General features: G+C 30.8%; 2 protein-coding genes across 2 annotated transcripts; both read right to left on the bottom strand.

Annotated features, from left to right (window-relative positions):
• Window positions 1–1,248: 1,248 nt before the first annotated feature.
• Window positions 1,249–2,850, bottom strand: LOC124840809 (seed biotin-containing protein SBP65-like). The gene is made up of 2 exons (XM_088092237.1): window positions 2,464–2,850; window positions 1,249–2,179 (listed from the first exon to the last, which is right to left on the bottom strand). The coding sequence occupies exons 1-2, from the start codon at window positions 2,848–2,850 to the stop codon at window positions 1,382–1,384; spliced, it is 1,185 nt and encodes a 394-aa protein (XP_087948363.1). The 3' UTR covers window positions 1,249–1,381.
• Window positions 2,851–8,517: 5,667 nt separating this feature from the next.
• Window positions 8,518–11,758, bottom strand: LOC124840815 (protein trichome birefringence-like 39). The gene is made up of 5 exons (XM_047316941.2): window positions 11,360–11,758; window positions 10,967–11,138; window positions 9,454–9,629; window positions 9,218–9,376; window positions 8,518–9,021 (listed from the first exon to the last, which is right to left on the bottom strand). Exons 1-5 carry the CDS (start codon window positions 11,623–11,625, stop codon window positions 8,733–8,735), a joined length of 1,062 nt encoding a protein of 353 aa, XP_047172897.1. The 5' UTR covers window positions 11,626–11,758; the 3' UTR covers window positions 8,518–8,732.
• Window positions 11,759–16,778: the final 5,020 nt, after the last annotated feature.

The following is a 16,778-nucleotide window of genomic DNA, read 5'->3' as shown; positions in this document are numbered from 1 at the left end:
GGTAAGACAAGATAAATTTTGATATTTTAAATTCAGTTCTCACGGCTGTATTCATTACTCAACTTTTTTATACTTTTTAGTTTTGTTGTTTATTTAATAATATTGCAATTAATAAAACTAAAAGATAATTTTTATTAAAAATAGTTAATAAGATAATAATCATACCATTTAATGAATAAAATAATTAAACATCAAATTAATTAAAAAAATTACACAACAAAAACTTGAAAAATATAAAAAGTTTAAAAACTTTATACATTAAAAAAAATAATAAATATTCAATTAAAAATATTTAAAAATAAAAAATCGATACTTGATTAAGTCTTCTTTAAGTAGAAGTGCTGAAAAAACTAAACTTTCCATCTGTTAAGTTTTCTTGCTTGCTTGTTGTCCGAATATACCATACCAACCTTGTTTATACGAAAGTTCGTGATTTGTAGTTTCAAATATACGAACCTTGTTAACATATCATAGTAAAATCCATCCCAACATTTACAGAGAAGGACAATGATAATATCATAAAAGTATTTTCTACACTGACCAAGAATTATATGTGGATTCACAGCTACATTAAATCATATTTAGAACCTGCATAACGGTCTTATTTTGTTTTCAACTACCGTATTGTTCATCAATTATGAGATTTTACTTTACTTACATGTAATCTAAAGCATTTAATAAAATAATAAATGATTAATGTAAAATTTTAAATTTGATAATTGAACAACATCACTGAGATATCCAATGAATGAGATCTTCAATGAAGGTGTGAATTGTGTGCAATAAAAATAACGAAGAATCATACCAACTTTAATAAAAAAATAAACAAAAAATTAAAGAAGGTTTTTGCAGTAATCAGCTTTACTCTTCCTCTGTTAACACATTTTTCTTCTTCTGTCATTCAACCCTAATGATATAATACCCTTTTTCTCCTTTATGTGCAGCTTCATAGACAATGTTTTCTGACTCAAACAGTTTAATATTTCTACATTATCTAAAAACAAAAAGCATTTTTCAGATTAAATTAATATATTTAACAATTCAGGAATGTATTCCAAATACTTAATGAGATTTAATAATCCAAAAAGATTCTAAATAATTAATGAGTATGACATTACACAAGTAGATAGATACATAGATAATATACATAAACAGTGCAAGATCACATGCATTATTACTGCTACATAGAATCACAAAAAGACATTCTTATTTATTTACAACTCCACAAAACGTGGAACTTTTAGACAAGTATTACTGCATGATAGATATTCACATACAAACCAACTTTATTTAAAAAGTATACATACTGATTTTAATTTCTTGATGGATTTTCTTCCCTAATCCAACTTCATTATGAACATATCCATGCAACTCAAAGTAACTAATCAAGTTTCATGTCTGCATGTTCATATTGAGGTGATTTTGGTTTTTCCTCTTTTCCCTCTCCTGATACCATTATTCTAGTAGTTTCTGCTATTTCTGCTATGGTTTCACCTATGGAATTCAACACTCCTCCTCCTCCTTCACTTTGATGTGCTGGTTTCACCATGTTATCTCCAATCTCAGCCACAGTTTCGTTTGCCTGATTCTGAGTTTCTCTTTTGACCTCCAAAGCTCTCTCTGCCTCCTCTTTCTTCCTTGCAGTGTACTCCTTTGCATTCTCACCAGTAGCAGCAGCTAAACCAGTAGCAGTATCCATTGACTTAGCGGCAAGCTCATAAACCTTCTGGCCCAAATACTCAACTGCTTCCTCAACAATGGTAGTTGCAGCCTTGGTTCCCTCCACAGTCATCTCAGTAGAGTACTGAGCAGCACTCCAACCTGTTACTATAGCCCTATCCCTCAAATCTGCAGCCACTTTAGAAGCAATCTTTCCAATTTCCACTGCTTCCTCTCCAACATTCTCATCATTGATGCCTCCACCAGTTTTGTGCACTGTATCTCCTTCAAGATTTCCTTCTTGACGACCCTTCTCTCTTGTGAAGTCTTTTGCCTGCTTGTTTCTCTCTTTGGAAGCTTCTATTTCTGCTTGTTTTGCTCTCTTTTTTTCATATTTCTCCTTAGCAGCTTCAACTGCATTCATTGCTTTTTCTTGAACTTGGCCTCTGTACTTGGAAATGTCTTCAAGACTAGGCTGCTCGTTTTGTTCTCTTCCTCTTCCTTGTTCCTCACCATCACCCTGTCAAAACCAACAATCTCAAAAAGGTTAAAGTTACAGATGAAGATGCTTTGTTTCCCTGCAACTTTTATCACTTTTAAAATGCCCCGTTGAAGGGCTAACACTACAGAAACTCAAGTGAGAAACACCCCTTTAGAGAGAGATTAATGAACGCTAGCCATGATCAGCAGGTGATAATATTCAAAACTATATAGTAACTTTTTCTTCATTGGAAAGTACTAAGTGATATAGGCACAGTTATCATACAAAGAAAGCATATTAAAGGCAATAGTTTTAAATTTTACCTCTTTGGTTTCACCTTTCTCTCTTCTTTGAGCTTCCTCTGTTGTTTTTTCCATTGCTCTTCCTTTCTCTGCCTCTACTTTTCCTCTTGGAGGAATGTTTCTTATTTTCTCCTCTTCGTTCCACACTTTTCCCTCCACCACTCTTGTTCTTCCCTCGAGTTTATCTTTTTCTCCTAAACTCGTTTCAAACTTTTCATACTTTCCACCACCACTTTCTCTTCCTTCTTCAACCTCTTTCTCTTTAACTATATTCTTAGGCCTAGCTCTATCAGAAACCAACTCTCTCTCTTTCTCACCAAACGACTTCTTTCCATATGTCTCAACGTCATCATCTCTCTCTTTCACCTTCTTGCTGGGATCTCTGCGAGGCATTTGCTGAGATGCCATTGTTTTTTGAATTTGGTTTGTGTTGTGGAGTCCAGTGAGCTGCTTATAAGAAGAAGGGTGGTGTCGGTTTGAAGAGGTGGTGGTGGATGAGGTTTGCATGGAAGGGACAAGTGGTACAACGTACGGTTTGTAGGTATTACAACGTGTGAGAGTGTTGCGGTAACATGCTTAGTACCTGAAGCAGCAGGTGTTATGGTTTGTTTCCTCAGCCGCTTTGGGTTTCAGACACGTGGCATATTGGGAAATGTCTCCTATTTACTAGGACATTTCTTTCCACTCTGTATCTATACTTTTTCCCACATATACAAAATTAAGGTTTACTATTTTTTATTATAACCTTCTTTAGATTTTTATTTTTAATCTTAGTCAGAATTTTAACCTATTTCAATATCTTCTGTATTTATTTTTTGTTGATATCGGTCATAGTTGATAGAAGGACATTTGTTATAGAATAATCCCATACAATGTTTAAATCCATGATATCATAGACTGAGTTAATATGATGCAAATGTTCGTGGAAGAACCAGCTGAATCAATCATTTGATTGTGAAGTTAACAAATCTGAACTAATTTGGGAACATTTAATTGGATTGTAATGTCAACTATAATGTTATATTTTGGTGGAAAATCTCTCAAAATTAATTAACTTATTATGATAATGTATTTTCTAATATTAATTCATGTTCTATTATAGTTTGTAAGAAAAGTAGTTTTCATTTATCAACGAATTTTAGTTATTATAAAAAGAATTAATTAGGCAAATTTGTAATAATAATACATATTTATTGATAATTTAAATTTTTAACATTATTATTAGTAATAGAAAGTTTATTAATAAAATAATCGTCAATCAATTTTATTAATAAATAAAAAAAATATTTATTAAAATTATCAATTATTATAATTTTGTTAGTGATATTTATTAATAAATATTTAATGTTAGTTGTCGAGACATATTCTAGTTATCACTAAAATTTATTTATAAATATCACAATTAAAACTTTCTTTTTCTATTTCTTCTTCATTTTCTTTCTTTCATTTTCCTCTCTTTCTCACCTTTCTCTTTTTTTATCATTGTCATCGTTCTAACATTTCGTTGTTGTCACATATGCCACATTCAGCTTCTTCTCTTTCTCCTTTTTCTCTTCCTCTTCCTCTTCCTCTTTCTCTTTCCATCATTATTGATGAATTATGTCGATCGTGTTACATTCGCGTTGTGGTAAGACCATAGCAGTAAAGTAGTTGATTTTTTTTCTTTTGGTGCTTGACGAGTTGTTTCAACTTTATTTGCAATTGTTTTGTTTAGGACCGATAGGAGATAAAGTTGGTTTTCCACGAAAAAAATTAAACAAATTTGGAACATATCATGTGGTTGTTTAAAATTTTGTGTGAATTTTGGTTTGATCCCTCTATGCGATATTTCTTACAGTTACGCGAATAAGGGGTTGATATTGACATTTGTTGATAGATGACATAAGAGACAAACATTTTCCATGTCTCTGTTGGTGAGATGACCATACTAGATGACATGTTTGCGTTGTTACATTTGTCTATAGTTGAACAATCTTGTCTAAATTAAGTCCTAGAACTTTGAAGCAACTTAAGAAACTCTCATGGACCTATTGGGCGTAGATCGCACAAGGGCTACATTTGAGTTGAGACAATGTCTTGGTCCCCAAGTAAGACTTAGCTAGTTGAGAGACTTATATAAAGACTGTTGTGAGAATTAGTAATGGAGGTATGTTGCATGGGCCTACTTATTGCATCTTGTTAGATGCACAATTTTTACGGATAAGAGCGTCACATTCATCCATGTATCATACTTGTTGCTTTTTAGAGACATGTAGTCATGTGACAACTATGCTTAGAGAGTTATTACACTCGTCCACTTGTATGAACAACTTGGAGATGCTAGCTTTGTAGAGACAAAGCAATTAGCTAGATATATGACTTTTTCACAAGTACACATATATTTTGCACTTTGATTTCCTTTATTGTTTCATTTTTCAAAAACATTTTTACTTTTTTGTAGAGTTAAATATATGAGCACTTCCTTGAAATGGGAAGGAAGAACATGTTGCCTAGTTATAATGGAGGTATCGATCTCACACTTTGTGATGAAGAGGCATATTTCTAGCTTACATGAGGCAAAGACACAGTTGAATACCTTGACATATGATGGGTGATATAGACCCATATGAATCACATCGGATTAGTCGTTCACATCTATAATTAGTATGTTCTCTAGCTTGATTATAATGGGTGTGATTGTACACCGACATCTAGTTAAACACATGTTAAGGCAATTTAGGTATAAGCAGTCTATCACGCAGTCGCCAAATGCTATTCCAAAGACGCCTTTATCTTATTATTTTGCAGGATGGTGGCATTATGAATTGTATCCCAACACGAACAAATGTCTCCACACTACTTCCAAATACTTTCTTCAGGCTTTAGTAAGCAGACTCAACCGTGATACAAAACAATACCATAAAACATCTAATAAAAAACAAAATAAAATAATATTAAAACATACATGTTTGATGTTGTGTTTCTTAAATGCATTACTTGGTTTGTCCACACCTTTACAAAGTATTTCTTATATGGAATGATCCAAGAGTCAATGACATATTCAAAGAATAAAGAGTATAAAATATAAGCATGATGAAGGCAATCAACACAATCAATATACATTGACTCATTTTCACAATTCATGGCATTTCCCATGCTTCCATGACAAAATCCCATGCCTCAATATAATCGATTAACATTTTGTACTTGGCTTGCACATTTTTCTGAACACGAAAGCAACATAGAAGATGATAACACTTAGGGAACACTAGCCATAACATTTATCAAAGCTAGGTTTCTATCGCTAATAATGACTTGTGGATCATCCTCAAATGTAAAGAACAATCCTCTTAGCCTTTCTAGAGCTCAAGTGAAATTATGTTTTCGTTCACTTGATAAGAATACAAAGGCAGTTGAGAAAGTCAATTTGTTGATGTGACCCCAACTATCTCAAGCCATGATAACCAATATTTGTTGGTTTTGTATGTGTTATTCATCAAGAAAATAGTATTAAAAGCATTCAACAATTTCACTACATCAATGTGTCAAAAAATGGTCACTTACTACCTCAAATTTGTCGACACATCTACTTCAATGGATGTATTTATCATGTTCTAACCTCATCAACAACTGTTGTAATTTAGTTCTCGAACCTCTTAATTATCGTTTGTAAGTATATCTTGCATTATATACTTGCTTGCTTATTTTCACACTACACTTATTATTTTCTTTCAGAGTAAGACGAATGTTTGTAGGCTTCACTTGACTCTTAGTCATGTCAACAAATAATTATTGTTCAATGTAATTTAACTTTCGAACAAGAGTGACCAACTAAAGTTTGTGCTAAATCATAATTATGATATTCACACATTACCTTTAGTACTCATCCTTCTTCATTATAAATTCATTTGCCTCTTAATTTCAAAAGACACTCGCATTTTCTTGTGTCATATATACTAGGATGAACATCAGATTTGTATTTCCAATACTTTCCATCTATTTCACATCCTAACAATATAAATGTCTTTCTCCCAAGTTTATTATTAGCTTTATTAAATCTTATAATGAGAACAAAAAAAAAAAACAAGATCAAAAGCAATCCCTCGAACTCATTCAATTAACTTATCATGTGTGAAAAACATTTAATCATTTATAAAATTATTTGTATAATCTTCCTAGCATATTTCATTTATAAAAGAAGAAAAATTTTACATGAAAAGTACCTGTGAATCTATCAAACTTAAAGGATAATTCTTCATCTTAGATTATAATCACCTTTAACATAACATTATTATTGAATATCTCACTACTTCAATAATAATAATAATAATTGAAGATCAAAAAATTATTCAAACAAAACATGTAAAACAATTTTTTTAAAAAAAACAAAAAAACAATTATTATTTTTTCAAAAAAATTAATACTAAAATTTTGAAATCTAAAAAAAATTGTTCATTGAATTTTGATATCCGAGAAACACAGTAAAATTTGATACCATTTTAGAAATGGACTTTAAGCCTAACTCAACTCCATAAAATCAGCTTGTAAGGTGAGGTTTGCACTCCACTTATATATTATAATTTGATCTTATATTTAAGGCCTTGTTCACTTGAGTGGATTTGAGGGAGAGTAATTGAGGGGATTTGAGAGGATTTGAAAATAAATTTTTTTGTTGATTATTTGAGTGAATTTGGAGGTAAATGAGATTGGATTTGGAAGTAAATTTTTTTAATCTGTCACGTCAATCAAATCCTACACTAATTCTCACAAACTTTACTTCCAAATTCATTCTCACTTACCTCCAAATTGACTCAAATAAACAACAAAAAAATTTATTTTCAAATCCTCTCAAATCCCCTCAATTATTCTCCCTCAAATCCCCTCAAGTGAACAAGGCCTAAGCGATGTGAGACTTCGAACATAAAAAAGCTTCAAATTAATTTCTTAGTCATTTCAGTTATCATGGTTATGGGTGGGACCAATTAATTTTATTCATCACCGTGAAAAGTCCATAATAACTACAACTAAGAAATCAATAAATTATAAAACTAACACTTTTTCTTAAAAAATTAAATAACAATCGAAAATATTAATTCTGCATATAAATTTAATAGTAATAAATATTTGTATATATATGTATATATATTCCTAAATTTTAAATTTTAATACAGTACAAATATTTCAATTAACCTTCTTTTTTGTCTAGTATCGTCCTGTGAGGAAATGAAAAAGTAGACTTGTGAATGTGTTATGGCTTGGATCCACAAATTTAAGTGGAAATTGTGAAAAAGTTTGAAGGCCACAATACACACTTGCACCATTGAGGTTTAATTTGAATTAGGTGTTTCTTCCTCCATCCACGTTTTTTCTCTCCCCATTTACTCCCTCTGATAAATTTGAAGCCTAATGCGCCGTTCCTTCTCTCTCTTCACCACTACAACTTGATACCCTCGGTGTCATCCTCCTCCTCTTAGGATTCTTGCCATGGAAAATTTTCTCTTTGGGACCCCAATTTATCAGACCATTTATCTTGAATTTGGTGAATTGCATCTTCTGTTTCCCAAATTTCCCGAATTTATTAATTCGGTACATATTCCCGGATTCGGGTCATCAAACCGAAGTGCCCATTTCGGTGCAAAACCTTCTTTGGGGTAATATGGAAAAGAATGAAAACTTCAGGGGTGTGGAAGAATAATAACATGGGGTGCAGGAAGAAGTCTCCTTTGAATTACACTTTAAGTTGGGTTTCTCCATCAATTGAGTTTGAGAAACACTGCAAACTCTAATCATGCACCTTTTATGTGATTTGCTTGTAGAAAGTTTTATGTAAACTAAGGCAAAGTCCATTATTTAATATCACTTTACAAACTTATTTTATTATATTAAATTAAATTTAAAGTTTACTTAATTGTGTTTTAGTTTATTTTAAAAGCATATACTATATAAGCATATAAACTATTAAAATACATCAAATTCATACACAGAACTTAAAATTTTTAAAAGGGTACAATTTTCATCTGAAAAATCCACATTACATAATTTTTTGTTACTTTAGAAAAGGGGATCGATCAACAACTTTACAACGAGTGACACATCTTTCCACAATGATTTTAAAATTGAGAATGGTATTTGGTACAATTGAAGGCAAATTTCTGCCACATCGATCTACATTTACAATTAGGAGCATAAAGCACTTTTATTGAAGAATTACAAGAGAAGCAAAATGCGAAATAAAAATCTCCTAAAGTCGAAAACAATTGGTTTTCCTGTAAGAAGTTGGACCTAGTAAACAAAGTTATATGTGTTTGTTTTCAACCAGAAAGAACTGCAGTGAGAAGTTCATTCCAAGTGTCAGGAAGCCCTGGAAGACACCAGTGGCTGCAATCTACTGCCATAACTCCACTATACCCTTCAGGGTGTGCATCTTTTCTGTACTGTGAGAGTGTGGTCACATCCAAGAAATACACAGGTTTTTTTATCCTCTTCAAAACTTTGTTCACCACCACCCAAGCCATCGGTGTTCCTGCTGGGTACTTCAGTCCAAAGAATGGTTCTGTTTCACTCATACATGACTTTGCCGGTTCATTCCAATCTCTCCCCCTAATCACCACATTACATCACTATATATTAAGGCCATGCATACTCATCACTTCTTTAATTCACCATAAACTCATGGACTAAACATAATTTTGGTCTTCATTCAAAAAATTTAATTAATACATTTGAGGTATTATTTGTTATTATGAAACAACCGAGAGAGTGATGAATTTAATGAAAGAAATCGGTGAGAACTTACTGGTAATGCACAGGAGAAATTCCCAAGAAGAAGACCTTGGTTTGTGATGGATTGACGTTTCTTTCGATCCACTTAGCCCAAGTTGTTAGGCCTTTATAGTATGCAACAAAACGGTTCATGTCTTTGAACAACCTATTATCCACCTCAACATAGTCCCACCTGTCATCAATATTTACAAATCACTGTCATTCATTGACCATTCAAATTGGAAAACTGTACTGAGAGACTGATCGTACGGTTGTGAGCTTCCGGTGTGGGTCCACCAGTGCCACGTGTTGAAGATCAGCGCGTCCATCCCCATCCACGAGTCACCGTTCTTGATAGAGTCTAGTTTCAAAACTCGTCCCACTTTCTCACGGTCAAGATCCACTAAATATGCTGTTCTGTACAAGTATATCTCAAGGCCATAGTCCTGAAAAAAATCACGACTTTCTGATTTATAATAAAAAATTTATTATGATATCTTAACAATTTTTCTTAATAATTTTTTATAATAAATTATGTATCGTTGTTTTATTAATATATATATATTTTAAACGATCAATCAAACTAATCACCACAAACTATCGTATAAGTGTTGTAAAAAATTATTAAAAAAATTGTTGAAAAAACTTCTAAATTGCAGACTTCTCAAAGCAAATATGCTTCTTAACATTGTGATTCAACTATTTTTTTCTTTAAACCCATTAACCCACACGCAATTATGAATAATTATATCTGTTGTACACGTAATAGCATAATGGAAGCTTATATGATAAACAAACATAATGGATCATAGAATAAGATTTTGTGGTTGGAAAAAAAGTGCAGATATCAAATTATTATTCATTTGATTTGCAGAAAGCTATAAAAACGGTTTTGTTGAATAATGGTGTCGGACGCTGTCTTACTCATAATTCAGTTACAGCCAATGATGTTCAATGCTACAATCCGATAAAGAGGCAAAATTAAATCTTCAACATCAATCATTACTAATTGAAGCAATTGTTAGACAAAATTTCTACGTAAAGCAACTGGATTTTCATAGTAGATGCTTCAAAACTCTTCATTGAAATGAAAAAAAAATGTGAAATTTATAATCATTTAAAAAGTTTAATAATTTTAAAACTTTATCAAACAATTTGATAATTTTATGGAAGTAATAAAAATTGAGGTTTTCTGGGTAAGAGGAGAAAAAAAAGGTAACTTTTCTTGGTTTTGAATGTGAGGTAAAAAAGTTTCCCTTTTCTACTAAACCAAATGAATATGTGGAAAATGAAACTCCACGTATAACAGTAAAAATCCAGAAACAAATATAATAGTTTTTAATTTTTTTATTTTCTAAGTTGTTTGAATTTGGAAGAGAGAGAGAGAGTGAAAAGAAGTATTTTAGTAAAATGTATTAAGACACAAACATTTATTATTCTTAAATAAACAATCAGAATTGTCCCCAGCAAAAAGCAAAGCCTTCCCACCAATCACATCTCACCTTTACTTCTCTCACCTCACTGCACAGTGCCACACCGCTGCTAAAAATATGCACATGCACCACACCAAGTTCTGAACTCAGATACCCAAATAAGATCAGATTTGAGGGTTGCAGAATTTCAGTTCAAAAATGGAAATGGCTCAGAAAAGTTTTGAACTTTGGAGGAAAGCAAAGAGAGGGAAGTCACACACAAAACAAACATTACCACCAAAAAATTCAAACTTTCAAATCACTGCGCCAGAAAAATAAATAAAGTAAAGCACAAGAATGAAATAACCAACCTCAAATGTCACTTTGGAAAGAGCATCCCTTTGACTGAAAGTGCTCCTAGATTTTGGCACCCAAGCATGAATCATACATGCCAATGAATTGAACTGGTTCAAGCTCAAGGAGTCACCAACAAACATAATCTTCTTCCCTCTGTATCTCTGCAAAAAGTCCAATCCATTGAACCTGCACAACAAAAATTTCACTACCCCACTTAACCTAGGACCATAACATGACAAGGACAATGCATATAAAAAGACTACAACAATTAAAAACAAAATCTAGATACATTTTCTTACATCTTGTGTTGTCTTCTCAAGTTTTATCTCAAAAACAGAGGATTGAAAAACAAGCGAAAAAATGCTAAGATTTTGTCCAATGAATAATGAGAGAAAGAAAGGTGGTACCTTGGCAAGGGACAAGAAAATGGCGTCCACCTATATTTCTGGTAGAGGTGATCAGAGCGACCATGCTTTTGGCAATTGAACTGTGGATCTACGAAGGGACAAGAAGAAGGGTCATAGAGAGGGTATGAAGCATCGTAGACCCATTTCCCTCTGAACAAGTTGCATGCTCCTGCGAGCTTTCTGGTTGGACTAGAGTCCTCTGCTTTTGTTTTGAGGCAGAGGAGAAACAGAGTTAAGAACAGAGCATGTACCAATGACAGACCCATTTCTCGGGTTCTGAACCCTCCCCGTGATTCTTTGAAAGGACGAGGAGTGAATAGAAACTTGCCCCCAAATCAAGGTCTTATATAATGGAACCGTGAGAGAAGGAGAAAGAGAGTGTTTCACAAACGAATGCAAATGCAATGTGAAAACAGAACAACTTGCAATGTTTCCTCGTTTCCTGTTGTTTTTTAGTGTTTAATATATATTTTTTTACTTTAAATAATGTAGTTAAACTTTGAACGGATTGGTTCTTTTAACCATGGCAACTTGTGGGGTTTGATGCAGTTTTTGCTTTAAAAATTGTTGGAATTATGATCATTGTGATTCAAAAAATAATGGCAACTCTATGCCCTCCAAGAAAGACAGAATCGAAAATGTCTTGTTATGGTTTTTCTTCTTTCCTTTTTCCTTTTTCCTTTTGCCGCCGGTGTCACACAAATATCGTATAGAGAATTCAGAAAATTCTGAAACTCTTTTATGGAATTAAAATTTATAGATAAATGTTGTGTGAATATTGAGTTGCTAACTTTTTCATATAAGCACATTTTAGAAATATTCTCAAAACTAAAGGACACAGAAAAATTTATGTATGAATGAATAATGGTATTTGGCCTTTTGTGTGTGTGGTACTACTATTAAAAGGTACATTTAGGTCTACCCTGCCTTAGTTGTGGTTCTTGTGTTAAATGTGTGTGTGCTGGCTGATATTTGTATACTGCCAACATCTCAGAACCATCATTTTGGATTTGGATAATATAAAATCAGCATACCTTTGTTGACTCCAGAGCTCAGTGATTCCATCCCTGTCATGTGCATGTTGTGTTTTGTTAACTTAAATAGATACGAGGAAGAGTGACCGAATGGATTCGAGAGAATTTGGAAATAATTTTTTTTTGTTTATTTGAGTGAATTTTGGAGGTAAGTGAGACTAGATTTAGAAGTAAAGTTCGTAAGAATTAGTGTAGAATTTGATTAATGTGACAGATTAAAAAAAATTATTTCCAATTCACACTCACTTACTTCTAAAATCTACTCAAATAAACAACAAAAGATTTATCTTCAAATCTTCTTAAATTTATTCAATCACTATCGTCCAAATCTATTCAAGTGAACATGGACTTAATGTCCAAAAACACTATTGTTCGTCAAAAATATTGTTTTCTGAAAGTTTTAAACAATACCAGTTTGATTTTTTTTTCTTTCCATGAATTTGTTGGCTTGAAGTGAGAAGCTTCAAATCTTCAATTCAAAACTCACAAAAACAACACTAGCTGATTAAATGTTTTCTCAAACACACAATAATTGAAAAAAGCAATAGTAAATTAAATGAAAAAAAATAGTCACCACACTATTAAAATTCATTTAAGTTTCACATTGATTAAAGTATTGAAAATCTAATTTAAGTTTCACATTTATCACAGATAAAAAAATTAAATGTTGTAGAAAATACTTAAATTTATGTTTGAAGATTTTGGACAGAAATAATATCAATCTCATGTAAATTAAGTTCGAATCTTATTTATATTATATATTTCACTAAATCTCTTTGAAAGACTCGTGGTATCAAAATCAATAATTTGTTTTAATAACTGATTCAAATAAATAAAAAATCTTTATAATAAGAATTCAAGACAAGTTTTAAGAAAAAGATCGTTGATGTTGTATTTTTCTATTAAATTCTTTAAAAAACAATCACACATATGAAAATATGCTTTTTCTTATATATTAATCATTTGTAAATGGTTGACAAAATGTTTAATAACTTGCATAAAATATATATATATATATATATATATATATATATATATATATATATATATATATATATAAAAGAAAATTCTTAAATAACAATTAATTTCAGAAACAAAAAATAATTAATTGTTATAATGATTAATTTAGACACTAATTTATAAATTTAAAATTATTGATATCTAACTAATCTTTATAATAAATAAAAAATTATAATTGATTTAATAAGATTTAGATATTAATTTAGACATTAATATTTTTAGTAGTCAAAACTTTGATAGTTAATATTAATGATTATGTTAAATTCTAATTCACAACCAATTATAACTTTTTAAGTTATAAAAGAAATAGTAATAATTTTAAGTTTATAAATTAATATCTAAATTGGTCACTAATTATTTTTTTATCTCTAAAATGGATCATTATTTAAAGATTTTTTTATAATGTATATTTAAAAATTATAACAAACTCTCTATAAATCACAAAATTTGTTATAGACTTCACAATACATTAAACAACTCTTATACTTTTCAATAAATTTATCTAAAAAATTTAGTTTGAAATAATGTCTATAACTCCTCATGAATGAACAAATAAAAGCTAGAAAGATGTAAGTAGAATTTAAAAGTTGAAAAGTGAAACCTGATAAGTTCACTTATTTATAATGTTGTTATTGTTTGAAGTGTATATCTTTTTTAATAGTGTTTGGCTAATATTTATTTTTATCATTAAATACATTTTATATCACGTATACATTTCTATATATTTTCTTATTAAGGTGTTTTATTCTTACATACAAAATATTCTTATATACGAATAATACACTTTAAACCATCAAGAAAAGCAATTTTTTAAAGGTTAATATAAAATTCAAAACATAGAAAAATTAACTAAAACTAGAAATTAAAACACACTTTACACTTTGTTGGCATTGTATTTTTCTTATACGTGTCATTAAGTTTAAATAAGATGTTTTCATCTACTTTTGACATGTGGCATTAGACTGAAGAGACAAAAGAGATGTAGACTCTTTTGCTTTTGTTTCACACGTCAGAACATAATGTCACTACAATTTTCCTCTCTTTCTTTATCAAAATCTCAAAAATTCTTGCTTTTGATACAATGTTTTACAATACGAGTATAGCAACCAGAGAATTATATTATTTTTTTCGATCTTATTAAAACTCATTTAATTCAAACAATTTAAAATTCAATTAATATTAATTATTACTAGTTACGAATTAGTAATAACTTTCACTTATTCATTAATTTTTTAAATTTTAATTGAATATATTAATATGTTAAATATATGAATCTAAAAATATCAATATAATTTTATAATATTTTCTACAGTTAAAAATTAATATTACTTAATTTTTAGTTACTAATAATAATAATAATACTTTTTCTTTGTATTATGAATTTTTTGCATTTATAGAATCAGAATTTGAAATAGAAACTGCATAGTTGTACTTATTATTGTAACTTTCGAAGTTTGTCACAAATTTTATTCTTTTCCAGTAGAAGATGACTAAAAGTTTGATTTTGTAGGACATTTTTTCAAAAGATTTGATCTTGCAACACAACTTCATAACAATATTAAAGAAAAAATGGACCTTCATTGGATCAAACAATAATTATTACTATTGTAATGATTTGGATGTTCAAGATTTATTCATTGAATATAAACATTGCAAAATTCAATGTCACTTTTTTTTAATCATATTATAATTATTATTTAAAGTGTAATAACTATTTTTAAATTCATAATTTACTTCTACTTGTAATGGAAAACACAATTTATTCTTATAAAAAAAATAATCCATCACGTTAGACAGATGAAAATAGTAGTTGAAACTACATATTATCTCATAATGACTTGTTTGTTTCGATAGACAATAAAGAAAATAAAAGATGTTGTGATTGTAGAAAAAGTTACTTGTCAGGACTATTCAATTCAGAGAAAAGTAGAATTCAAGTGTACGCAACTGATTGGACTGATCGGTTTTCGACGGTAGTATATAAGTAAACTTTTCAAAATTTCGGACCACTTTTCTGCATGCACCTCTTCTCTCCAAATTTCTGAGTTTTATTTCCTCCTCTTTCTCTCTACAAATTCTCACTTTCTCCTTTTTCTGATCATCATCTAGGTTGTGTCTGAGTTCTTCCTCAGTGACAAGAGTTTTTCTTTTCATCAATCTAGCTGCTGTGTGAAGTGGGTAAGTAAATTCACTTGTTCTTTGAAGTTTATGTATTTTCTTACACATGCAAGCACCATTCAGCTTGCATGTGTTCATCATCTATCTCTCTGAATCTGTTTTTCTGTCTTTGATCCTCTAGTTGGTCATTTTTCACTGATCAGAAATTTAGTAGGTTGCTTAGAAGTGGTTGCTGGTTAGTCAAAACGATGGAAGCTTAGGAAGTGTCTGGTTTATTCAAGGTAAGGGAATCTAGTAATTTAATTATGTTTTTTGTGTTTGGAATTTCTGTTTGAATGCTTGCATGTATGAATAATGATATGTTTGATTAAATTGTATTCAAATTCTGTGATTGGCCGAGACTTGTGAACTGGTTTGGAGTTTTCGGCTGTAGAACGTTCGGTCATTTCTGGTTTGGGAAAGAGAGTATGTGAAAATATGAGTTGGGGTCAGTGTGAAATAGGTTCAGTGGAATAGGTTTAAAATAACTTAGAAATCAAGTTTGGAGGTTTAGAAATTAAGAAAAATATCTTGTTTTAGTCTAAGAAGTGTTATTCAGAATTTTGTTTTGTTGACCGTTCGGTTGTGTTCCGTACTCAATCATTAACTGGGTTCGGTCTATTAGAGGTGTTATCTATTTATGACCATTCGGTCTAACCACAGTGTTCTGATATTTAAAATAATGTTCGGTCTGGATAGAGTATCCAGTACGCTCTAAGTACGCGGTGCAATAAAAGCATTCGGTCTAAGTTTGTAAGAGTTTGGTTTGAGCTATGAGTGTTCAGTTTAAGCTCTTCAGGTTGGGCTAAGTTTCTAGTAGTTGGTTTTCTATAGTGGTCGGTCAATAATAGCATTCGGTCATTTTCTTCTGTTTTGTGTCTTATGAACCGTTCGGTCCTCTCGATTGGGTAGTGTGAAGGTGTTCGGTCTCCAACGTTCACATGTTCTCTTTATTCTATGAATGAAAATATAACTGATGAATGATAGATTATGTTAAATATGAGAATTTTGACTTTTAAATACTATGGAAGAAAATTCCAAGGCAGAATGTCTCGTGTATGGTTATTGAATTGTAAAGTATGAATATGGATATGCTAAGTTCGCGTTCATCCTGAAATTCTATGAGTATCATTCTCACATAGAGAGAGATATTTCATTTGTGAGAATAGCAGGAGGTCCTACCACCTCAAGGTGCCGAGGTAGGTATT

Source organism: Vigna umbellata, chromosome 6 (assembly GCF_029865625.1).
Source record: "Vigna umbellata cultivar VRB3 chromosome 6, Vumbellata_1.0, whole genome shotgun sequence".
Classification (NCBI taxonomy): Eukaryota; Viridiplantae; Streptophyta; class Magnoliopsida; order Fabales; family Fabaceae; genus Vigna; species Vigna umbellata.
Note: the sequence above shows the minus strand (reverse complement) of the source record. Positions and strands in the feature narration are given on the sequence as shown.

Excerpts from the sequence above, each read along its gene's own strand:
- LOC124840809 (XM_088092237.1), bottom strand. The coding sequence starts at position 2,850 with ATGGCATCTCAGCAAATGCCTCGCAGAGATCCCAGCAAGAAGGTGAAA. Across the intron at positions 2,180-2,463 it reads AGAAAGGTGAAACCAAAGAG|GGTGATGGTGAGGAACAAGG; the intron begins GTAAAATTTAAA and ends TGGTTTTGACAG.
- LOC124840815 (XM_047316941.2), bottom strand. The coding sequence starts at position 11,625 with ATGGGTCTGTCATTGGTACATGCTCTGTTCTTAACTCTGTTTCTCCTC. Across the intron at positions 11,139-11,359 it reads TTTTCTTGTCCCTTGCCAAG|GTTCAATGGATTGGACTTTT; the intron begins GTACCACCTTTC and ends TTTGTTGTGCAG. Across the intron at positions 9,022-9,217 it reads ATTTCTCCTGTGCATTACCA|GGGGAGAGATTGGAATGAAC; the intron begins GTAAGTTCTCAC and ends TGTGGTGATTAG.